Genomic DNA, 25,000 nt, shown 5'->3' on the forward strand with positions numbered 1-25,000 from the left:
TTATCGGTGAAGCGTGCGATGTTATAAACAGGCCGTCAGTTAGCGGGAGGCTAAACGGAGTTACAAACCTTCCTTTTACTGAACCTGTCGGTGAGAAACACACACACACACACACACACACACACACACAGATTTCAGCTTGTCAGTTATTTATCGGCAAATGACTCTGATGTCTCGGAGCAGGTGGCTTTAGGGCAAAACACCTCTCTGAACCACATCTGATGTCTTCTTTCATCGGCAAGAGGAGCCTGATGACAGTTGCAGTGACCGGCACCGTGTTGATCGCCAGCCCGTGTGCGTTCAGACTTTCAGAACATCACGCTGACCTTGGACCGGGGCAACAGCAGCGAGGGGAAGATTCAGGAATGGTGGATTGTCAACCAGACAGAGCCGGGCCCAATTGTGCTAAAGACAGTGGACTACGCGCAGGCTGGGCTGGAGCTTTACATCATCAGTGACCAGGTCAGCCCCCCCAGCTTGGGTTTCCTGGCTGGATACGGGTAAGACACACACACACACTCTCACACACATACCAGGAACACGGCACAGATATACACATTCCTGTTATATAGGAGAGGAATGCCAATAAATATCAGGACTTATTCCTGGATATTTTTTGTAAAAAGGTTTTGTACATTTAACGGTATTTCAGTGCATTTCACTGTATGTCACTGTTTCAAAATACACACAATGTTTATCCACTGCTCCCAAATTGACTTACGTGGTGAGCGGTGTATGGAGCGCAGAGTGCAGTGTGTGTTGTGTGGACTGGCGTGTGCAGCATGTGGTGTGTGTGGTGCGATGCGCAATGTGGGGGAGTGGTGTGCAGTGTGTGTGGTACGGTGTGTGGTGTGGTGTGTGCGGGCTTCACTGAACTGATGTCCTCTCCCACAGCATCATGGGTCTGTACATGTCCGTGGTGCTGGTGATCGGCAAGTTCGTGCGCGAGTTCTTCAGTGGCATCTCGCACACCATCATGTTCGAGGAGCTGCCCAACGTGGACCGCATCCTCAAACTCTGCACCGACATCTTCCTCGTCCGCGAGACCGGGGAGCTGGACTTGGAGGAAGACCTCTACGCCAAGCTCATCTTCCTCTACCGCTCGCCAGAGACCATGATCAAATGGACCAGGGAGAAGAACAAGTGAGGATGGAAGATGGTAGTGACATTAGACCCGGTGCCCAAGAAGCTTCTAGTCAACATGGAATAGCACAAGGCCGTGTGTGTCTGGATACTGTTAGCACTCGCAGCTGCGCCTTATAACCTGTGACCGCACGTGCTGCGCCACTGGACTGTCACAAGCTGTGGTCACCCCATCACTGACCTGCAGCCACTTGTACATTTTGAAAGGCTTTTAGTGGACATAAAGACTTCCCATCATGCATCACTGCAAACACAACCCTACACAACTGGGAGTGCATGAGCCAAGGGGGTGGTCCTGTGTGGATTGACAGACCAGTCCCACTGTGATTAAGATCAGACACTTTTAACCGGGAAAAAGTGATTTTTAAGGGACCTGTTTGTCAAGCACTTTTTTGTTTTGTTTGTCTGTTTGTTTGATGGGGGCGACAACAACTTCTGGTTTTGCAGAAGGCGAGAGAAACTCACACGACAGCAATCATCCAACAGTCTATATTGCCTTATTTAGTTTGCACAAGTAGCTGCATTTTCACTCACTGTCTCAGGAACACATAGCACAAACACACACTTCACCGGGAATTGGCCCCCACCTACACTGCACTGTCCATCCTAAGCTCTCATCTCCCACTCCAACCCGCGGAAACAATCCGTTAATATGCACAGGAAGCAGTTTGTACGTGCCAGGGTCACATGATGCCGACTTCTCACAAAGCACGGACTTTTCAGGAAGGTTATTCTAGTTTCCGTTTGTAGTTCCTTGTGCTGTACTACACTCGAGTCATCAGAGTGTCCGGCGGAAAATACAGGCTCGTATGGGAAAGCAAGAAAATGGTTGCTTACATCGATGGGACGAAGCAATGTGAAAATGCAAGCGTAAACAGAACTGATTGTGCGGGGGTGGTGAGGGGGCGGAGCTTCGCTTGTACATATTCGGTGAGACGTATGACGCACCCACGCACAGAGAGCGGTTTCCTGAGTCTGGCTGTTGGGAACCGAGTAGGCTCTGGGCAGTAGAGGTTACAGCTTGCAAATCTTAGCGTGTGGTCCAGTGCGCCACCCTGGTCACGGAGGCATCACCAGAGCGCTGGGTGTATGAGGTTTTGGATGGAGAACACCACCCCACCTCCATGAACTATGCATTATTTAAAGACATTGTAGCATGAGAGAATAATTACTATTTGACATGAGACATTTTCACTGTATGCTTTTACAGAGACAGTGTGAAGCTTTATTAGGGTTAGCGTGTACCAGTGTCACGATGGAACTGAAAAGCAGAAATGACCTTCAATAAAGCACATAGCAGAAGGACCTTATTTTTCTCTTTTACACTTTGCTGTGCACTCATTACAAGAACGTTTAAAATTCAGATTTTTTTCTCTGTCGAGTCGATTGTCCATGTGTACATTAAACGAAGAAAGCTTTACGGCTGATGCACACAGAAGGAAAAGCAGTCAACTCGCCACAGATTACGGCTGATCGATATGTCATCTGTTAATCGTTCTCAAAAGTATTGGCCTCAACGGAATCGCAAAATCCGTTGTGTGTGTGTGTGTGTGTCAGCCGGGTCACACGAGGGGTCCAGCCAGCACAGGGGTTGGGGGGGTGGGGTGTGTGTTTCTGTCACACTCGCAGCGTAAAGCATCACAGTGGTGTGTGACGTGCAGCTCCGGATCCAGTGAGATTAGAAAATGAACTTGCGATGCGACGTTATGTCGGAAACTGCTGCCCTAAATCTGTTTAACAGGCAGTCCGGCAGAGGACTTGGCGGCGCGGCCTTGATACGCTTTATTTGTGGCGCTGATGGCATTTTCGATATATTAAACACTGCTCTGCTCTCCTGCCCCGTCTAATGCACTCGTACATCAAAGAGCCGGTGGGAGCGGAAAAAAAACCGCCCATCAGCAGCCGAAGCACTCACATACATTACTGATGAAGTACAGATGGACCGGCGCAGGAGGTCAGCTCCGCGCTGAACGGGTGCGCGCCGTGCACGTTCACATGTCTATGGAGGCTGCAATGGAAAAATGTCGCCAGCTATTAGTGGGGTGAACCAGAGGAAACATAAGCGTCAGTATTATTTTAAAATTAACCTCAAAGTTTTAACCTCATCGTGTTATTAAACTAAGGAGCGTCCCCCCCGAGAGGTTAAAAACTTACCCATGGCGGATTTTAGTGATATTTGTATGGCGTGCTTTGCTTGCAAAACCTCTGTATCTTTCTCTCTGTATGTGACACACAGGAAAGGGCACACGCTGTGTGCCAGCAGAGATTTTTATTGCTGTGTACACTGCCGTCATCATCATCAAAGTAATGCATTTTACAGGCAAGACCAGTCTCTTTGGCAACCTTATCTGACTGGATTTGACAACCAACGTGGTCAGACATGAGAATGATAAATTCGAGGACATTAGGACATTTAGTCTTTCCTGTGGCTTATGATGCAAAGCACAGCTGCACTCCTTACGTATGGTGACGTTGCAGCGTTAACCGTAGTTGGCCACACCCCCTTCGCGTCACTCCGCTTGTGTGCTTTTAGGCACAGATTAGTCGAACAACTCAGGGGACGTCCTCCGTTTTTAAGTTCTGATTTTTGGAGGGGCATTGTCTCATCAGGATAATTATGCCCCACCCCAGATTAAGAGTTTTAAAATGGGATTAAATCTTGTGATTTGCATCCGAGTGAATACAATCATACGGAAATGGGGTGAGACCCAACTCTAAGTCAGGACTTTTACTTTGACATGCTTGATAAATAAATCGGGTTGTTCCCAGTCCATCTGCTGTGCCCTGTGCCCACAACAAACATCGCTACACATTCAGCGGGAATTTCAGACAAAAAGCTAGCAGCTTCAGCATGGCCATGCTAATTCCACGTGAATCACAGTCGAGCAATTCTTTTAGCTGCACAAACCTTTCACGTTCAACAACACTATGAGCACGTTACTGTACGTCGTGGACGTTTGAAAGATGATTGCATAAGCCATATAAATGATTTGATTTAAAACTACATCACTGATTTACCGACAGGTCACTAAACCAGCACGTGACCTGATACTGTACACATGACAATAACCTCAACAATAAAAGAAATACATCTCGAAAGACATTTGATAAATAAACTGACATTTAACAATTATATCTATTTTTTTAACACTTTAAATATTTTTTTATATTCTTTTTCGATTTAAATTTATACATTTCACTTTTTTTCAGTGGACTCTCAAGGTCTAGAAGGTTTACATGGGAAGCACGTGCGCGTACACACACACACACACACACACACACACACATACACACACACACACACACAGGTATTTGGAGGCGTTTTAGGATGTTTCCGAGCCTAACACAGCCCTCCGTCATAATCGTCCTCCTCGTCCACTGGTGGTGCTCCTCCAGCGCCCTCTTGTGGAGCGCCGGGGGATTTCTTTTTCTTGCCCCCTCCACCCGGCACCTTCAGAGAGATGGCCAGCTTTGCGTACTGTCCGAACCAGAAAAGGAGCCCTGTAACTCTCTCCTTGCATTGCGGATAGTGCTCGTAAATTTGTACACATGTATGCAAAGCAAAATCCAGCCAGCACTCACATCATTGTCCATATACTTGAGGAGAGGCGAGTTGCACACACGATACACCTGGTCCTCATCTTGCTCATCATAGCCTGCTAGTAACGTCTCCATGGCAACGCAGTCCTCACTACCACTGAACCCTGGGAGGCTAGGAGAGTGCGCATAACACATAGGTGCACGTTAGTCATTCCTCACAAACGCTGATCAAAGAACAGTTTTTGGCTTTTACATCCTAATGAATACATTGCAATAAAAAAACTGGTAAACCTGAAGCTGGGTCAGCAGTGTGCCTGTGAGCGGCTACATTTAACAAGATCAGGCTACACATGCACTGGATTCAGTGGAGAGGCGGTGAGCTCGTACATACCTGTAACTCTCTCTCACACACTTATCCGCTGCTACAAAATCCCCTCGGTGGAGATGCACCAGTACTTGGGCTATAGTTTTCTACAGGTACAACCAGAACAGACCATCAGTCAGACGGATAAAACAGCAAGAAAGCGGTACAAATGTCCTCAGACCTCCAGGACCGTCGTCTCCTTCTTTCGGGTTCAAGCGTTTCTCGGCCATAATCTAAAAAAGCATACGGCCATTTTCCCACCATCCAGTTTGAAAGCTTGACTGCGTACCTTGAAGCAGGTGGGGTAATTCTCAATTTCCTTGTACATGTTCTTTTCCTTCTGGAGGGAGACAGCCGCCTCATCCAGCCTGTGGCGGAGAGAGAGAGAGAGTCAGGACGACGGAACAGGCCGCTTAAGGAGAAGGGACGCACAGCACGCGAAAGGGACCGACGCGCCGGGGGGGCGCATGGCACCGCAGGTCCAAGCGGTGTGCGCTCACCTGCGTAGTCGCACCAGCAGCCTGGATGCCTTCCCCAGCAGCTCCGCGGCCTGTCTCAGTCGGTCTTCATTCTGCGCACAGCGTAGGGATGGACACGGGGGGGATTACCAACGCTGGTTAAAACGATCAGATAACAATATCGCTGGCTTTTCTGTTCATTTATATTGTCTTTGACAATATCAGACAAGAAAAAAAAAGTTTAAGTAACAACTCGTTTTCAGCAGGTTGTCTAAATTTCACAGTCTCACCATAATTTTCCTAAAGGTTCATGCGGGTTTACGCTTTTGACTACGCACAAACTCAGCAGTTCTGCTATCACATCACTTTTAAATGTAAACCCTGATGCAACGTCATCATGATGACGAAACGAACCGCTAACAACAGCATTCCCCAACTTCACTGTTACCATCTATGTGTTGCTGCTGTAGCTCCCCTTACCTCAAAGACAGACGCAGCTTTCTGATACAAGTCCACAGCTTTCTCAAGATCCATTGGTTCGATAAGTCTGCGAGAAAGGAGCACAGAAGTCAGAGGTGGCAAACGGAGCACGCGTTCAGCGGTGGAAACTGTGTTTCTCCCCTGAAAGCTCGCCGTTTGCAGCTCGAGCGGGTGCAAGGCCAGCTCCTCTGTTCCTGCGCTCTCTGAGAGTGATGAGCTGTCTCCTCGGCTGGACGTACTTGCCCGCCCGGTCCAGAGCCATGCCCGCGGTGCCGGACGTCCCGTTCTCCACGTACATCACGCTGGCTTTCTCGATCAGCTCGATGGCCTCAGACATGCGCTTCATCTCCTGCAGGGCGAGAGGGTCGTCTGGTTAGCTCCGTTCACTTCCAGCTGGGAGACAATCACACAAGACTCCAGATTTGCCACAAAATGTTCTTGTTATGAAATGCATTAATAATTCAGTTCAGTGTCTTCAATTTGATCCATTTAAACTGACAGGAGAATTTTTCACTGCCGATCCAAGAGATAACCATGGCAATGAGAAAACTCACCTTTAGCATCATACCAGCTTGTTCAATTGCCCTGGAAGAAAAACATCATTGCAAATTATAAACGTGTAGAAATACTGTACACATTTAATAACTATATTAATATATATTTAGTTTAAAATAATTTCTGAGCCCTTACTTTGCAGCATGGAACAGTCTGTTAGTTAAAGTTAAGTAAAGAATGTGGAAATATAAAGAAAACAACAATCTATTCAAAGCTGTGGCCACATGTAATCAACGGCTGTCAAATGATCATTTTATGACCAAAGACTAAGGACGAATACACTGTGCTTTATATGAACATGACTTTCATGTCACAATGTCCAGTATAATAGTGCACATTCATCCAGAGAGGACCACCTTGCTGAGGTACCTTACCACCTACACTCACACACACAGAAGAATGAGAGACAAATACAAACAAAAATCTCTTATTTAGTCAGTGCAGGCAAGCACACTGTACCAAATATTCATCCTACTTATGTTGGCTAGCTCCAGGTCACTATGATGTGTGACTATGGTTCGAAGGGAAAGGATACGTTTTGTTCTCAGTGTGGTACTCCGCTTCTTTGAGGTAGGCGTCCTTTGCTTGGTCGAACTGCTTGGCATTTTTAAAAGCCACAGCTGACGATGACAGATGACATCGTTTAGGTCAGTGCAACATCAAACAACCAAGCGAGACATTAAATGCACTTAAGACATTTTGCGAGGGATATGTATGACCTTTCTGTCAGACAGCGCTGAAGCCTAACGCCACAGGGATAGAATATTCTCACCAGCTTTGGCCATTTCGGACGCCGCTCCGTCATAGTCTGGTTTCCACTTTGTCATGCTGGTCTTTAGGCTGCAACACGTCAAAAATGACGTTGTTTAGATTTCGTTCTTTGGACTGTTTTGGCACGAGACACGGTGCCATCAAAGGGCATGACAGCACTCCCGAGATCAGCATCAGTACCACTACATCCGTCACCAGGACAACCTTCAGCAGGGCACAGAAATTACGCAATCTGCACACCATCCGTTTACCGTAGCTCACGTGCTGCATCACCTGCTAAGATGCTCACTGCGCGCTAACGTTGGATAACATCCATTTTTACCGAACACAATTGTGAATGAAGTCAAAATATAAACAATCTACATTAGCATCTGACAACCCGTTCTGTGCTTGTATCTAGCCTGCCAGGTCTGGACAGGACTGTCGACTGCTTGATGCTTTGTCAGAAACCCATGAAAACACTATTTTGTCTCTCACCATTTCTCGGCTTTGGCGATGTGGTCGTGCGCCTCGTTGATTTTCTGCGCAGCCATCATACAGCGAGAACACTCGGTCGTCGGCCGGATGATGGCTATCTTCGGAGGGTTTAGCTGGGGGAGACGGCGATGCAGGACGCACAGTGCGTTAGGTTGCACCAGGCAAGGCGATGCAGGATGCACAGTGCGTTAGGTTGTACCAGGCAAGGCGATGCAGGATGCACAGTGCGTTAGGCTGCACCGGGGACCTCGAGCTGCACCGTCACGTGGACGATCCTGCGTTCCCCAAACCTCGACGTCACTGTGTTTTTCTACGGGAGCCCACGTGTGATGCTACGTTCAACCGAGAGTTTAGTTTTCGCATATAGTCTGTTATTAGGGTCAGTTCGTGTAACCTGGGTCTGCGAATTATTCCGATATCTAACACATCAGGTCGATTAATCTTTTTGTAATGCCTAAAATGTTTTCTAAGTACACCAGGAGAAAGAACGTAGATATCACACCCAGAGGAAATGTGATATCTGCCACACCAAAATAAATCTGCGTGGATTTGATCATCTGGGATAGGTCACTTTGTAACCTGGGACCCGTAGTCTTAGTCTTATAAAACGCCTAAAGACCTTAGTCTTGTGGGATGATTGGCAGGCTAATGCGGCTAGAGAGCTAACTGATTATGTGCTGGCTAGCTGGGTCTACAGTTACCCAGGTGCCATATAAACTAACCTGGCACTCAGATTCATCAGACAGGGACAGGCTTGTATCACGAACTCATGCAGGCCATATGCTGAACACCTTTAGTTTGTCATTTTATACTCCAGTAAAGCAGGATTATATAAAATATGATGTGACTGAATAGCTATGTATTCAATTTCAGGAAGTCCCTACATTTAAATTTCTCCCATTTTAAAATAATTTAAATGACTGTCCCAAATTACCCAAAGCATGCCGTCCCACATTGATAAAGTGGGACAACTAAAACACACACGCACAAAGATCACAAAGATTTGATAACAATTATGAACACTGTTTTATTTATGTTAAATGTATATCCATAACATTATCCCGGGAGGGATCTGGTGACGTATGCATGATTAGCATATGCCCCGCCCCTCTATGTCATGTGATCGCAGTTCCAGCACAGCCATGCTATACCACCAGGCTTCAGCTGAGATAAACATTTACATTTACATTAAAATAAACCTGGTAATAGTCCCACATTACCAATATCCCAGATTACTCTGATTTTAATACCCTGTTTGCACTATATTTAGTGTTGGATTATAGTAACGCTCTATTTATATTCCCTAGAACTAACCTAATATTTTAGAACTGTGCAATAGAAAATTAACTTTTTTTTTTTTACTTTCATAAAGATAAAGTGATTTCTTTATTGACATCAGTACAATAAACGTTGCTCCGTTAACCCGAGCGAGGTTAACGGAATGCGACGGAACCGGAAGCCGCGATGACGCACTGGTCCCGCTCCCTTCCCAGGACAACAACCGCGAGGCGGAGAAGAAAAAACTTTGACAAACTCGACAGGAGGGTGTGCAAAAAAAGTTAACGAAAGAGTCGCCACGTTACGCAGAAAGGCGTTTAAGTGGGAACGAGCTCGCAGATGTGGAGTTACTGATGGATCCGCGGTGTGACGTCCAGCGCGGGGGCTCCACCGGCGGCTCGAGCGGGGACTCGAGCGCCGCGTCCCGCCGCAGGAAGGTGCCGCCGCGACCGGCGGACTGCAAGCTCCAGGTCATCATCATCGGCTCCCGCGGCGTGGGCAAGACGAGCCTCATGGAGAGGTTCACCGACGACACGTTCTGCGAGGCGTGCAAGTCTACCGTCGGTAAGGGACCGCGGGAGACCGGGGGTCGGTCGTGAGGAGTCCTGTCCCGATCAGAGGCGTCGTAAGGTCGTCGTATGGTCGTCGTTTGTCGGTGCGAGTGAATAGTGAGGCGGCAGTGTCTCGACTGCACGCACAAGGCTTGTACACGGGTGAAGTTGACGAGTTTCCTAATGTGCACTTTGCAGGTTTGTAACTGCAACATCTGCGAGGCCGCTTTAATATCAGAGCAGAACTGAACTTTGTTTGTTTTTTAAGTAATAACATTTCCCATCAGTGCAAATGAGCCTCATGATGAGCGGAACTTCTGCAATAAACGTTATAAACGTGGGGAGGTGTGGAGTGCAGTCAGGTGTTGTCATTTCTGATCTTAGACGATGGACACGTTTAACTTGGTTTTTGTTTTCCCAAAAGCCCACACGTCGGCTCAAATGAAAACTGATACAACAACATGTCGCCCCGTAAGGGAAGAGCTTCCAGTGAGAGACTCGGTAGTCTGCCCCGACCAGTCTCCCAAAATAGCCCCTCACGCACAGCTGTTATTGACCTCCGTTTTCTGCGCCGTCACCCTGGTGGTTCGACACAGGCTTATGTTAGCTTCCAGTGCTACAGTATATCTGACAAGCACATCACAGACAGCACTGGTTAGTACACACACACACACAGACGAGACAGTGAACGCTGTACCATTATCTTCACTGCTACACCTCCTGGTTGGCTAAAATAATATTCGACATCCACTATTGGTGTTGTGATTTAGTACAGGAATGTTTTGCTTGTCACTCGCTGCCATTTACTACTGAGAGAAGAAAGGGTACGTGTGTTGGGGGAACTTCTAAACCAGAGAGTTTAGTGCAAGGTTTCGCCAGTTTAGGCCAGAAAGTTATTAGCAGGGCTTAATTAACATGTGTGATGAAATGACTGTGGTTTTGTCTTCTCAGCCCACGTGCTACTTCTCATTCCAGTTTCTGCTCTCAATCACACAAGTGTCATGTATCTTTTTACATTTCTGTCACTCCTTTTTGTCTGTCTGTCTGTCTGTCTGTCTGTCTTGCTTCTCTGTGGTGTTCCTATCCCTCTGTGTGCCAAGGCGTGGATTTTAAAATCAAAACAGTGGAGCTGAGAGGGCTGAAGATCAGGTTGCAGATCTGGTAAGTGAACGGGACGAGTCACCCCAGCCTTGTCACTTCCTGTGTCTCAGCAGCACGAGACAATACTTAGCCCTGCTCCCCAAGCAGGAAGTCTAGCTCCCCTCCCGCAGGGTGACAACCGGAGTCTAATCACAGTCGAAGCTGACGGACCTTTAGCAGCGAATCACTAAGCATGACTCCCGTCTCGATTTGTGTTCCACTAATGTCAAAGAATCATTCAGAAGTGCATTCTGAAGGCACGTGCATGCGTCTGTTGTAGCCTCCTCGCTGTCGTGGTGATCATAGTTCCTTGATGGAAGGTCACACTTCCGTCAGAAAAATGACAGCCTCCCGCGCGAGTCTGGCGGCTCTCCTAGTCCCTGCCTCCACCATCTCCCTTCACCTTCTCCCGCCTCCTTCCTGCTTGCTCGGCTCTGACAGCCGACCACTCGCTACGCCTCCTTACCCCTCCTCGTGCTCCTCGGCCGGTCCCAGTCCACCGTACCACGCTTGATCCTGACTAACCAGCTCATTCCTGCGGTTCTTCTATCGGTCCTCGATGCATATCCGTCTTACAAGGGATTCACCGATTGCCCTTTTAAGATGCACTCTTTAGAATGACACCAAGGTCATCTTGACCAAATTATGCAGGCAAAAGTGCAATTTGTTTAGGTCATTCTCTGTTAATAAATATTTGATCTGTGACCTAAATCTTGAATTGAACTAGTGGTTTAAGGCTGGTGCTTCCTTGGCTACCTGTTGAACTTCAGTGTCTGTCTAACTCATTTAACTTGTCAAAGTCAAGATTCGGTTTATCTTGGATTATCCCCCCCGAGGGGCTTAAATGCTGTGTCATTCTGTTTGTTAGAGCAAATGGTTTATGAAGATGTACAATAGTGTTGTGTATAGAGCTTTTTCATTCTTTTGTCCTTTTAAGCGAATTTTGGGAAATGCATCCTTTCACAATATCACCGTCTGCTTCTGCTTAATGTGTGGGGAGGGTCCCCCACCAACACGCACACACACATACACATACACCAACACGCGCGCGCACACACACGCGGCTGCTACTAACTAACGCCTGTCTGTGTCGCATGTCCACTTACATCCAGCTACCCAGTATCGTCAGCTCCGCCGCCCGCCCTAACATGCCATCGATGTCATGTGATGCCTCACCTTTCCTCTTTGTGACATCATATCCTGTTTCGGGTGGACGCGGGACCAGGCTAGGGTGGATAAGGTACAGTACAAGCGAACCATTTCTGTAACCCCAGAGAATTGGCGGTTCCTTCCTGAAAGGATCATTATGGGATGTTAGTCTTTCATCAGGTAAGCCTAAATGAATAGAATCCTGATTTTAAAATAAAAAAGAACATTTTAAAATTAATCTGATTTTATGCACGTATCACAGGGTGTAAACAATGTCCTGCCACCCTTACCTTTTACCTTGTTTACTTTACAAACACAGAAAATGTTTTTGCTTATTTCCAAAAGCACTAGATGTGACCGTAGTTCCCTTAGCCCCATGCTCCACCCTGCCCTCGCTCTGGAACAGCCTGAGCGTAGCGGGGACGAGCCCACCGCCCCTGGGGGATTTGTTTCCTTTATGTCATGGTTGGAATACCTCTGCGCGGTGCTGACGCCTGCTCACGAGCGCTTCGCACTCTCTGTGAATATAAAGCACTTTATGTGGATATAAACAAAACAAGTATTTTTGAAGCACATCATAGCCATAGTTGTATCAGATACAGCAAATAAATCGTTTTCTGTTTTTTTTGCCGTGAAAGTCGTTATAAGGTCCCTGCGGTACCCGTTAGTACCGGAGCGCTGTGTGTGTTTTGTGTTTGAGGGCTGCGTTAGGGAGGTGTGTGTCGGTGTGTGATCACTGCTGCGTCTTGCAGGGACACAGCGGGTCAGGAGAGGTTCAACAGCATCACGTCGGCCTATTACCGTGGCGCCAAGGGCATCGTCCTGGTGTACGACATCACCAAGCAGGAGACCTTCGACGACCTGCCCAAATGGATGAAGATGATCGACAAGGTGCGCGGGGCGGGACGGGGCGGGACAGGGCTGTAGACCGCGGCTCTTCTGAAGAAGCTTGGGGTCACTCTTGCTACGGCTGACGTCGTTTGCGTTTCCGTGCGGTCGTACAGTAATTACAGGGTTAAAGTGTGACTCTGACCTGGGGTGAGTGTGTGACTCCTGGAGCTCACCTGGTAGAGCAGGTAGTACAGGTCAGCCTGTGGCGCCCGGCAGGCCACGGTCACGGTTCCAGCGGAGCGCGCGTACCGTCGCGTACTGGAACTGGAGCTTGGGGGATAAGGGCGAAGGTCAGATGAAGCTATGGTCAGGAAGACGGGATCCAGCGCTGAGCTTCGGTGCTCTGTGTTCTGTAGTACGCCTCCGAGGACGCTGAGCTCCTATTGGTCGGTAACAAGCTAGACTGCGAGGCTGACCGCGTCATCACACGGCAGCAGGCTGAGAGGGTGAGCATTTTACACGTGCATGCATGCACACACACTCAAACACGCGTGTGTATTTTAGCACGTATGCACAGCAGACTTCACACATTCCTTTCTCATGGTGTTTGAAAAGTGCCTCGAAGTGGGAGTCTTTGTCTGGCTGTTAGTTAAGGAGGCACAAAGCCTCCACAGAAGCTGGTGATCTGCATTTGCATAGCGTGCACACTCATGTCGGCAAACTTCCTGCCAAAGGCACAGAACTAGCCTAGCATGGGTGTGCTCGGCACATGCTTTACGCTTGCACCTGAGCTCAGTGCCTCTCTGCAGTTCGCCGCGCGGGTGTCGGGCCTGCGGTTCTGCGAGGCCAGCGCCAAGGACAACTTCAATGTGGACGAGATCTTCCTCAAACTGGTGGATGACATTTTGAGTAAGGTGCGTGCCACTCCATTTTAACCACTGGCAGGAGCTGTCTATTAAAAATATATTTAAAATATCCTTAAAAGTGTCTCTAGAATGTAGGTTGACAATACACAGAGCAAGATCCATTTCACAAGAATAACAGTTATCCTAATGGTTTGGATAATCTATGAATTAATCATACCTTAATCTTTTAATTAATTATCTATTTATTAATTCATTATAGGTTAATCTTTTAATTAATAGTCTGTTAATCATAGGTTAATCTTTATTGAAAATCTTTAAAGTTAGCGTTATGACATTTGCGTAGAACTGATGGCTGAGGTTTGTTTGCAGTGTCGTCTCAGTTTTCAGTACACCGTACGTTGTGCGTGTGCGCGCGCGCGCGTCTCATGTCTCCATGCTGCTTTCTTTCTGCAGATGCCTCTCGAGGTGCCGCGTAGAGAACTGTCCAACAGCATCCTGTCCCTCCAACCCGAGCCAGACGTGCCCCCTGAGCTACCCCCCCCTCGCATGCGCTGCTGCTGAGACCCTTCGCTCCCCCCCGCCCCCAAGCTCTCTCCTAGCGTCTGCGGTTACCGTGTCTGACCACCACCGAGGGGCAGCTGACGCGGTGCACGAGGGAAAGTCGGCAGTGATGCGGCGCCAGAACCCACGATGACACGACTCTTCTATTCTCTCCATCCCCTGAAAGAATCATCCACTGCAAAGGATGCCGCCTGCCGGTGGCACACGCACACTCACGAGCGCACAAACACAGACCGGTCCAGGTTTTCTGCTCCAAACGCACGCAAACACGCGTGTACATCACTGCCCTGCTCAGTCTACCTCGTACCCAGGAGGTCAACGTGGGGCATCCTACGGGTGCATTCTAGGAAACATTTCCCCACATACACACGCACGCACACACACACACACATTTCTACATAGCAGTTTCAATAGATTTGCATTTCCACACTGTAAGAACACAGATGGCGTGTCTCTACCCTCTGAAGTGTGCTTCTCCAAACACTTACACTCTAAAGTGTGACACTAACGCACGTTCCTCTGGCGCTGGTCCCCCGGACCCCACCGGTTTGGCCGTCTGGTCACAGCGGAGATGAAGGGTGCGAGATGCGACTCAGTCCGTAAGCCGGCGCGCAGATTCACATCGCCCTTGCGCGTTACACCCTCCCTTCTTATCGCCAAGGGCGCCGGAGACCGAGTCTCGCGTCTCTCCGCACTTCAACACTTGAACTCTCGCCGCACTGTTGACTCCTCCTCTTGCGTGTTCAACAACGGAGCGGCGCTGAACAGGTCCCGTGCACAGAAGGTCCTGTCACGCATCCTTGAAGGCAGAATCTTTGCACCGGAGCCTTCCCACTGAAAGGACGACTCCTTCAAACGAAAGACGGAGGCGCTTTTTAACGTGGCACTTTTGATATCTTCAGACCGTGAGCCTCTCTGCCGCCGGTGGAGAACAGTCAACATGCACGCGTTTGCGTATTTTATTCAATAGCAGTTAACTGTATTTAAGGGCCTATAACTTCATATAACGCTTTGTGAACAGACGATTAAATGATCAAATGTCAGTGTTGCATCTTTGCTCTGGAACATATTGGTAAAACCCTAAATACTGTTGTCAGTTATGAAGTGGATGTCACCATGGGAACAGCCCGCTGGTTTAGTCCTGATGTCAGTGAGTCGGGGGCATAGGGACTGTGTACGAGGAGTTCCTGTCAGTTCGGAACATGGCTCAGAAAATATTACAGGCCGCCGCCGCCGTCTTCATAAACAGGCTGTCAGGACGGATGTTTTTGCTTGATTTTAACAGCTGCCCTGAGTCTCTCCCGTGTCTCCTTAATCCTGAATTAACGTAATGCAAACAAATGATGCCACAGTGTGGGAGAGGCCTGTTGAAACCTGACCTGTTATTTGCCGGCTATGATTAGGCTGTCGGGGTCAGAATCAGAGGTGTGAACAGGAAATCCCGTAATCCCACAGCAGTTTCGCTCCTCATGGCGATCATCTACCCCTTGCGTAGCGATTACGTAGTTTTGCTTCGGCACATCTGAAGTAGTTCCCTGCCAGCCCAGTTTGAAGCTTGAATATTTTGTCATTATTAATATGATTTCTAACCTACTTTTTTTTAAAACTAATATAGCAATGTAAATCTCTCAGTTCAGAATGTGTACTAACCTCCGATGTTTCCCAACGCACCATGTGAAATGTTTAGGGTTTGTTGAAGAGTCGTTATTTATCACTACGTGCATGTTGCTTTTTTTTCTGTTCCTTTGTCATCTTTCATCACAGGCTGTGTCATCCTAGACCCATCGGTCAGAGTTCTGAGATTTTACTATCAGTGTTGTTGTTTTTTTTTTGCTTCTTCTTCCAAACACTAAAGGGACGGCAACTAGCGATTTGATGTAGGGTTTTAAGTGCTGTTTGCAGTGCTGGAGTTTAGCAGCCGCCCGAGCTACGTCTGTCCACCATTTCACTAGCCAAGTACAAATAACCGTTGCCTTTACAAATGACCTTTTTGTATAGAGTACCACTTCCGCCACCCGTAGAGCTATTTACAACTCATGAAACTGACGCAGAAAAACATGCCCCCTCATTAAGACATGGGCGAGGAAAACACTGCTTTGTACAAGTAATTTGATTATTGTAGGGGGTGCTTGAAAGAAACATGGTTTGGCATGTTTAAAACAGTTTTGTGGTATTTATAACTTGTGGCGTTCTTGAACTAATGAAGTGCAAATAAAGATTATATTTATTAAACATACGAGCACATTCTTAGCGAGATTTCCTCTTGAGACGTGCCTCGTAGCCGTGTTTCTCGGTGGGCTGCGTTGCTGCAGCGCGTCGTTGCGGCCGCCAGGGGGCGCTGTCGGACAGCAGTGCGTTACGGCGCGCTGTACGGGCTTATAAGCGAGGGCTTTGGGAACAGCTGCGGCGGCTGCGCCTTCCCCGTTAATCGCATGCTCGGAGTGGAGCGCAGGAGGACTGGGTGAAAACCAGCGCTGCATAAAGTGCATAAGTGTTCATTATATAGATGCCGTTCAGCACCTTGATACGTGCACCTGCTGCTAGGGTAACTCGCGGGTGACGCGACCTACTCGTTTGCATCCTACTGGCCTGACGGTCGCAAATCTATAATCCAGTGAACCGTTAATCTCGGTTGCTCTGCAAAATTTAGGATAACGAAAAACGTTTGCTTAAAATCGGCTCCCGTGCTCCAGACTCGAGTAAGTGAGAGCAAGTACGTGTGTGTGTGTGTGTGAGTGAGAGAGCGCGAGAGCGAGAGCGAGCGAGCTATTTATTACGTCTTCCCCCGCTCACACGCGCACGCAGGCGTGCCTGTCCTGAAGCCGAGCGCGAGGGGTGTGTGCGGTGTGGAAAAACAGGCGCATGCGCTCCGCGGGCGCCCGGACACGGGCGTCAGACCGCAGCGGTTGCAGATTTTTGCTGTCAGATAGAGGCGAGCGCTATGAGAGACGAGGGACGTTGAGTCCGGACGGCGGTGCAGAGAGCTCGGGGAACCGTACCTCGGTGGGGGTGAAACGGTGGAGCAACCAGATGCAATTCGCCCCTCTTCTCACTGGTCCCAGTATTCCATTTGTTGCTGTATTTTTTCTGGAGAAACGCTGCGGAGAAAGACCGGATCTATATGGGATTAAAATGACACTCCCGTGATTCTTTTATTATTATTTCACGACGATGGAAAACCATAACTGAAGCAGGGGCCGGATACGCGTGTGAATCCGAAGTGATGAGAGAGGAAACCGACGCCGACCGCGTTATTGGTGCCATCCTTCAGGTTTGTGGGGCTGGGTTTGGGGTCGGTCTCTCCTGCCGTCGTTCTCTCGCCGGTGTCGGGCTATAATGGAAAGCGCCAATGGCTCTGGCAACGACACCAAGCCGCAAAACCACCAGTTGGAAAAGAAGAGGTTAAACCGTGCACCGTCTCCAGTTAGACCGTTCCTGAAGGATGTCCACTCACGGGCGCCCAAACCTCCCGCGATCGTACCGAAATCGCCCAAATTTAACAAGCAGCAGCCGTCCGGTGTATCGTTGGCCACTCAGAGCCGCGCCTCAAGGCGCACGTTTACCGGAGCAAAGGAAAAAACGACCCCGGCAAAAAGTAACACCAAATCGCACGCAACGAAGAAGGCCGCTAAGGTCACTCAGCATGCAGCAACGGTGCCAAAAACCGCCAGCAAAGTGGCCGAGGCCACTTCACACCTCACCAAAAGCAAAAGGGGGAAACTGACCCCCCTCTCGCGCAGTCCTCTCAGCCACGGATCCCCAATACGTGTTCCAACCGCTGCCACCCTCGGCAGGCTCGGTCAGACGGACAGCAGCTCGGATTTGTCCGACTGTGCCTCGGAAGCGCTCTCCGACGAGCAAAGACTCGCTCAAGCCGCCAGCAGCGATGCCGAGTCGGGCACCGGGTCCGGTTCAAGCGACCGGGACCCGGCGGCCGCAGATAAGCCGCTGCACGCCGCGTCAACCTCGCAGGCGAGCGAAGGCGCAGTTGTTCGGATGCGCGCCGCGGCGACGGCGACGGGGGGGATATCGGGGGCATCGTCTGTGCGCGGGCAGCCCGGCACGGGCACACCGACGGAGAAACGCGCACTGGAAAAGCTCAACGCGGAGGGCAGCAAATATCTAATAGAGGAAGATTTGTTAAGGGAAATCGAAGAATTGCGCTCAGAAAATGACTACCTCAAGGTAAGCGCACCTTCTTAGACAGTCGTCTTATTTGGAATTTCATATCTTTAATACCCCTAATCTTGCCAGTGCCCTTATGTCACACAGTTGAAATGCGTTAAGGCAGCACATGTCTACTGAAACGCTCGGCTGGCGTTCTACCGGGTAGATCCAGCCGTAGCCTTCAGACGGTAATTTTGTTTCCCGTACACCTAATAACCTTCGTTCATTTACGTTTCCAGTTCTCGTGAACCTGACACCCCCCCCCCCCCACCCCCCCACCCCCCCACCCCGACTGAGTGCGCAACAGAAGCTCTCTTGGTGCTCCTTTGTGGAAATGTAGCCTACTTCTGAGTTTCTTGATCTGGTGCTGCTTGAATGAATCGCGAGGTTTCTGAAAATCACCATGTTCTTGTTCGCTAACGGTTACAGGCCTACTCAAGAAGTTGATTTCCAGAGATATCCACTATTTGCCCACATTCAGATACCTCGTGGTGCATGAACACCGTGGTTTCTTATTCAGAGAATTAAAACTGGAACACACAAGTCAGAATACTTAAATTTTTAACTGGGTCACCCCAGAGAGCGGAACGCGACTGTGCCGCCTCTGTAGGATTCGTGTACTATTAGACGACTCCGTGTGTGCCTCAATTGTAGCCTAATATCCAATGATCTGTTAATAAAAGGACATCATGTTTGGATGCGGCAGTCTTTCTCACGGGACCCTTTACGGTATCGCTGCTCTCCGGCGGCCTGCGCAAACGGCTGCGCGCGTAATGGCTCTCCGCTGGGAAACGCTGGCAGGCCTCGCTCGCCCGGAACCTCCTGCGTGGGTTGGGGGCTTTTGGTTCTTCCTTTTCGCCTCTCTCACAGCATCAGGCTCGAGTCAGCTGACTTACTGCAGGCCTAAAGAATCCACCCCCCCCCCCCCCATATCTCTCTCTCTCTCTCTCTCTCTCTCTCTCTCTCTCTCTCTCTCTCTCTCTCTCTCTCTCTCTCTCTCTCTCTCATATTTCCTTATTATTCTAGCGGATGTTTTTATTAGTGTTTGCGTAAGACATCAGGACTAAAAAAGCAACCCTTGATTATAGACAAGCTCTCTATATTTTGCCTGAGCTCTGTTGGACAGGCTGCTGTAATGTTTCACAGGCGAGCTCACAGTCTGATAGAATATGGCACGCTGTTGTGATTTGTGCGCAATCGTTCTGTGAAGGTCATGTGTTATACTCTAGATGCTCTGGTGGTCTGGGCAGTGCCCTCACACATACCCACATCAGAAGATGCTGTACAGTCTGGCCGCTGCTGCCGCACGGGTCTATGAAGGCACCTGTGCGTTATTTAATTCATACACCATTCAGACCACATGGGACACTGAGCGAAAGATCCCACAATATTCCGCCCTGTTCGAACCCCGAGACGTCCCGAGAATTCATTCATTCTCTGCTGTTTAAGTGTCTCACATAGGGAGTAGATGGGGAGTTGAACAAGGATGTGCATGAGATTTCAGCATTGAGAGTTTCTACACGTGTTGCCTCTCGCTTTGCTTTGCACTAGGTCTGGTTTGTTGATGAATGTACATGTTTACTGAGTAGCTGAAAGTTTCGATTCAAATATAATTTGTTAGACTGCTAGACCTCTGGCACTGATGACCATGATGCCGTGTGATGCTGTTCCTGATGGCCAGTCTGATTTTCAATCTCATATTGTTGATATTGGTGCTGATCGTGAATTGTGATGCGGATTTCTGACCCTGCTTCTGGTTGGGGTGGCGACCCTGCGTCTGGCCTCAGGATGAGATGGAGGAGTTGCGCGCTGAGATGGAGGAGATCAGGGACAGCTACCTGGATGAGGAGGTTTACCAGCTGCAGGAGCTGCGCAGGGAGTTGGACCGCGCCAACAAGAACTGTCGCATCCTCCAGTACCGGCTGCGCAAAGCCGAGCAGAGAAGCCTGCGCACGGCCCAGACCGGACACGTGGACGGAGAGCTGCTCCGCACCCTCGAGCAAGACCTGAAGGTCTGTGTGTGTCTGTCTGTCTGTGTGTGTCTGTCTGTCTGTGTGTGTCTGTCTGTCTGTCTGTGTGTGTCTGTCTGTGTGTGTCTGTCTGTGTGTGTCTGTCTGTGTGTGTCTGTCTGTGTGTCTGTCTGTGTGTGTCTGTCTGTGTGTGTCTGTCTGTCTGTGTGTGTGTCTGTCTGTGTGTGTGTCTGTCTGTCTGTGTGTGTCTGTCTGTCTGTGTGTGTGTCTGTCTGTGTGTGTGTGTCTGTCTGTCTGTGTGTGTGTGTCTGTCTGTCTGTGTGTGTGTGTCTGTCTGTCTGTGTGTGTGTGTGTGTCTGTCTGTGTGTGTGTGTCTGTCTGTCTGTGTGTGTCTGTCTGTGTGTGTGTCTGTGTGTGTCTGTCTGTGTGTGTGTGATTTATGTGGTATGGTGAAAAGCGTGGTGCTAGTTGGGCACATGGAAACGAGTCCCTGGCGTGTCCCTGTCTGTCCGAGTGCAGGTGGCCAAAGACGTGTCGGTGCGCCTGCACCACGAGCTGGAGAATGTGGAAGACAAGCGCTCGCGCGCTGAGGACGAGAACGAGATGCTCAGGCAGAAAATCATCCAGGTGGAGATCTCCAAGCAGGCCCTGCACAACGAGCTGGAGCGCGCCAGAGAGGTAGGGCCATCACGAGCGGTGATCCGTGTCTGGAAATTCAGGAAAACTGCTGTGCTTCAGGGCCTTACGCCTCCAGTGGTTCTTCTTACAGTCTGGACTTGTAAAACCAGCTGGCATAAAATCTGAAGTAGGCTTGTGTGGTTGCTAAAAAAATAAGTTGGATGAAACCCATTTTTAGCTGCGTTAAACTGTGAGAATTTCCTTTGCTGGTCTTTCATCATCTACAACTGTTCAAAGAGAGACCCTTGGCCAGATATGACCGTACATCACTAGCTGCCACCACAGAAATCCAGCTGACTTCTCTCTGGAGCACATTTACATCAGTAGCGTTATCGATCAGCCGTTTTGCTCGCAGGGGATAAACCTGCAGCGTGTGTTGAATGTACGAACGCGGCCCACCGTACCTTTGCATCCAGAAACACACGCGACAGGCAGCAGGAACAGAACAACGCGCTCACGTGTCAGGGTTCGGGCAAGGGGATGGCTGACCGGCCCATTGCCACGTACTGATTGTTTGCGTTTCTTCGCAGAGTTTGTCTCTTGTTCATCTAATCAGAAAGAACAGCATTGTGGGTAAGAGCATGCCAGCACCCTTGGCAGCATGGCTGTCTGGAGCAAGCCCTGTTATCTGAAGTGATTCCTCTGTTTTTCTCACTGTACAATTTTTAGCTTGAAAGCCACTGAGATGCGTGTGCTCTGCTCAAGCCACCTAAAGGAAATGGAAGGTGGGATATATTTTTTAAAATTCAGATTTAATCAAAATAAGACATGAAAAGGTGTAGACCAAGTACTGCAGCTTTGGTTTTGAATATCTGAGGATGGCGGGAAATTATCCCAAGATGACGGATTGTAGGTGGATTACAGAATCTATTTAAGAACAACAGAACTAACACAGACATGAGCACATCTGAGCACATTTTATCTGATTGTGAAGGATTTGCATTTATTCGGTACAGTTGGTAATTGTATCTTCCTTGCTGTTCTGTGATGGGTTCTGTGATCGGTGCTGGTCTGTGATTGGTTTGGAGTATCAGAATGTGGCCCATTGGGCAGCCGTAGTCACATGATCTAGATAAATGCATTTTAACAAGTCCTCTGCTCCAGTGCCAGTGACCAATTTGGCTCCGTGACACAATAAAACACGAAATCGTGTTGAGATTGTACTCATCACAGAATAATAGAAGTCCAGCCATCTGGAAACACTTCAAAGTTATAACCCCACTGATTTACTAAAGGTTGTGTTTCCTCAAGGTATCCCTGAACTCTGACTTAGAAAGAAGTTGTGTACAGCTGCCATAGTGCTTCATAGTACAGCGACTCAACCTGAAGCGACTGTCATTCTTTATTAGTTGATACCAGGATCTGCTGAGAAGAGTCCCCCATCCTGAACAACTGACTTTGTTAGATGTGTAGTCTCTTTAGGGCTGTGATGCGCTTTAACCGTGTTGTGTGCTGTGTGTAATAGTGTGTAAGGCTTGGGGGTGAGTTAACCTTTTGTGTGTATTTGTATGTTTCTGTGATGGAGAGCTCAGGGTAGACCACAGTCTCCTGCAGGGCTGTGCTAAAGTAGACAGTGTAGCTGAAGCTAATCTCAAGAGAAACATGCATACACACACACACACACACACACACACACACACACACACACACACACACACACACACTCACTCACTTGCTATCTTCCCCTGAGAGGGACATCAGTGTAGAGGAGGGGAGGGAGAAGAGACCCGTGGACATACAAGCCCCCACCCACCCAAGTTTGCCCCTCTTGCTGCATTGCCTTGATGTGAAGAACGACTGCTGCTGCATAATTTTCACCATAATTATTTAAATTTTGTTCATTTGCATACATTCTGTGATTTTTTTAAAAAAACAGTCACATCACACACACCAAAAATGTCTGAGACAGGTCTCTGTCACACACACACACACACACACACACACACACACACACACACACACACACACACACTCTTCTCTCTCTCTCTCTCTCTCTCTCTCTCTCTCTCTCTCTCGCGCGCTCTCTCTCTCTCTCTCTCTCACTCACACACACACACACACACACACACACACACACCCCCAACATGTCTGGGACAGGTCTCTCTCTCACACACACACACACACACACACACACACTCTTCTCTCTCTCTCTCTCACTCGTGCGCTCTCTCTCTCTCTCTCTCTCTCTCTCATGCGTACACACACACACACACACACACACACACACACACACTTCTCTCTCTCTCTCTCTCTCTCTCTCTCTCGCGCTCTCTCTCGCTCTCACACACATACACACACACACACACACCCAACATGTCTGGGACAGGTCTCTCTCTCACACACACACACACACACACACACACACACACACACACTCTCTCTCTCACTCGCGCTCTCTCTCATGCACACACATACCCAACATGTCTGGGACAGGTCTCACACACACACTCCTCTCTCTCTCTCTCTCTCTCTCTCTCTCTCTCTCTCTCTCTCTCTCTCTCTCTCTCTCTCTCTCTCTCTCTCTCTCTCTCTCTCTCTTCAAGCAGTGGATCAGTACCAAGTGTCTGCCGTGTTTTAATTAAATACGTCGCACTATTACTCCACTCCAGAAACAATTCCTCCTTAACTTTTACAAGTTTCTTCTTGTTATTTCCACAGCACTGGTCTCGGTAACCCGTGATAATGTGACTTCACCATCATCCCCACAGCCAGATCTCCAGGGCTGAATGAACACCCACAGCATCCAAGTGTAGCTGTCCAAGTTTAATCACTAAACATTAACACAAAATCCCAACGGCTCACACCTCTGTATTCTCTGGCAGGAAATGAATCACATACTTTTAAGACTTCCGTGGAGTGATCCGGAGGGCAAATTCCGAAGCATTGACGCCACTTTTCCAGGTTAAAGACACCTCAGATTCAAAGATCGCGGTATCAGTGATACCATTGCCATGACTTCCACGCACATCCGAAACAATATATGCAGAGACATCGCTACCTGCATACTGGTCTCTAATTAGTCCCGATCGTTAACGGTGCAGTTATTGACCACTTAAGGTGATTATATTTCAGCTTTTGCACCTGAGCTATAGGTAGAGAATGTGGTTAAACAGGTCCGACAGGATGCCAGAAAACCTGCACACTTGTCAGCCAGACTTAGTTCACTGCATCCCCGTACCGAACTCCCTGCCGTGCCCTCGGCACTGAGCCAAGGTCACGCTGAACGTCTCCTGTGTGTACATCAGATTCATTTATGCAAAGGTTGAAGTTGGTGTGAGGTTGTTCTCTAGAATGAGGTGTGAAAGGACGCATGTCACGAATGTATGGCAGGGTTTTGCAACCTACTGCCCGAGAGCGCTGCCCGATGTATCGTTTGTAAATTATTATCGTGATATGGGATTTTGTAATGTTGATGTTGTAAAGTTGAGTGAGTGCCCTCACGTCACAGATTGTGTTGCTGGTGTCCGTAATTCTTTTCTCTATATCACACGTATTTGCCCCAAGTGAGTACTATGAATTAGAAAAGCATTTTCGAACATGACCCTCGTGGAGCAGTGTGAGGTTTCGTTACCCCTGATTCAGCTCGCGGACGGTTTGCGTGTTCGAGGAGGGCGAGCGTCTAACCTGCGGCAGAAGAGCAAGGCTGCTGTGTGAAGTCCTCCAACGCAGATAGGCATCACTCGTAAGCTCGGCAGACGCGTGTGCCAGCTAGTGTGGTGTGCTGTACGCTCGCATTACGCTGTCACCTCACTGGATTTTGTATCAGTAGTGCTTAGGATTAAAGGAACACTCCAGAGAAAAGCATATTCTGTTTAATATTCAGAGTACTTTGAAATGGTTTTAGAAAGATTTCACGTCTGTGACACCCCACGACTGCACTGCCTTGATTGAAGGGCCTTAGATAACTCTGTTTCACTGTTCTGTGCCGTGTCGGACGCCAGTATTGTATGGAACTGCTGGAGCTGGAGACAGACAGATCCCAGTCTGTCTGTGCTGGGATCAGTGGATGAGAGTGGGTTTC

At 48.7% G+C, this 25,000-nt stretch overlaps 4 protein-coding genes across 5 annotated transcripts in view; 3 read left to right on the forward strand and 1 right to left on the reverse strand.

Moving 5' to 3' along the window:
* LOC113581944 (piezo-type mechanosensitive ion channel component 2) overlaps window positions 1-3,299 on the forward strand; it is a 64,875-nt gene extending 61,576 nt beyond the window's left edge. Inside the window, exons 52-53 of the mRNA XM_035528275.1 lie at window positions 305-500; window positions 895-3,299. Of these exons, the coding sequence (XP_035384168.1) occupies window positions 305-500; window positions 895-1,147 (449 nt within the window). The 3' untranslated portion in view covers window positions 1,148-3,299. The remainder of the gene's footprint in view (window positions 1-304; window positions 501-894) is intronic.
* Window positions 3,300-3,397: 98 nt separating this feature from the next.
* On the reverse strand, window positions 3,398-8,055 carry napgb (N-ethylmaleimide-sensitive factor attachment protein, gamma b). The gene is made up of 12 exons (XM_027017428.2): window positions 7,789-8,055; window positions 7,313-7,380; window positions 7,076-7,160; window positions 6,676-6,693; window positions 6,540-6,570; window positions 6,225-6,334; window positions 5,986-6,052; window positions 5,548-5,618; window positions 5,337-5,415; window positions 5,075-5,154; window positions 4,726-4,855; window positions 3,398-4,621 (listed from the first exon to the last, which is right to left on the reverse strand). Exons 1-12 carry the CDS (start codon window positions 7,845-7,847, stop codon window positions 4,484-4,486), a joined length of 936 nt encoding a protein of 311 aa, XP_026873229.1. The 5' UTR covers window positions 7,848-8,055; the 3' UTR covers window positions 3,398-4,483.
* A 1,182-nt stretch (window positions 8,056-9,237) lies between these two features.
* rab12 (RAB12, member RAS oncogene family) lies at window positions 9,238-16,400 on the forward strand. Its single transcript, XM_035528358.1, has 6 exons — window positions 9,238-9,630; window positions 10,718-10,778; window positions 12,659-12,797; window positions 13,154-13,243; window positions 13,547-13,651; window positions 14,057-16,400. The coding sequence occupies exons 1-6, from the start codon at window positions 9,420-9,422 to the stop codon at window positions 14,162-14,164; spliced, it is 714 nt and encodes a 237-aa protein (XP_035384251.1). The 5' UTR covers window positions 9,238-9,419; the 3' UTR covers window positions 14,165-16,400.
* A 592-nt stretch (window positions 16,401-16,992) lies between these two features.
* Window positions 16,993-25,000, forward strand: part of LOC113581937 (microtubule cross-linking factor 1) — a 51,312-nt gene continuing 43,304 nt past the window's right edge. For both annotated transcript variants that reach the window (XM_035528234.1, XM_035528235.1), the window contains exons 1-3: window positions 16,993-18,349; window positions 20,119-20,343; window positions 20,821-20,979. In XM_035528234.1, the coding sequence (XP_035384127.1) occupies window positions 17,501-18,349; window positions 20,119-20,343; window positions 20,821-20,979 (1,233 nt within the window). In that variant the 5' untranslated portion in view covers window positions 16,993-17,500. The remainder of the gene's footprint in view (window positions 18,350-20,118; window positions 20,344-20,820; window positions 20,980-25,000) is intronic.

The sequence above is a fragment of the Electrophorus electricus genome, chromosome 7, assembly GCF_013358815.1.
Source record: "Electrophorus electricus isolate fEleEle1 chromosome 7, fEleEle1.pri, whole genome shotgun sequence".
Lineage (NCBI taxonomy): Eukaryota > Metazoa > Chordata > Actinopteri > Gymnotiformes > Gymnotidae > Electrophorus > Electrophorus electricus.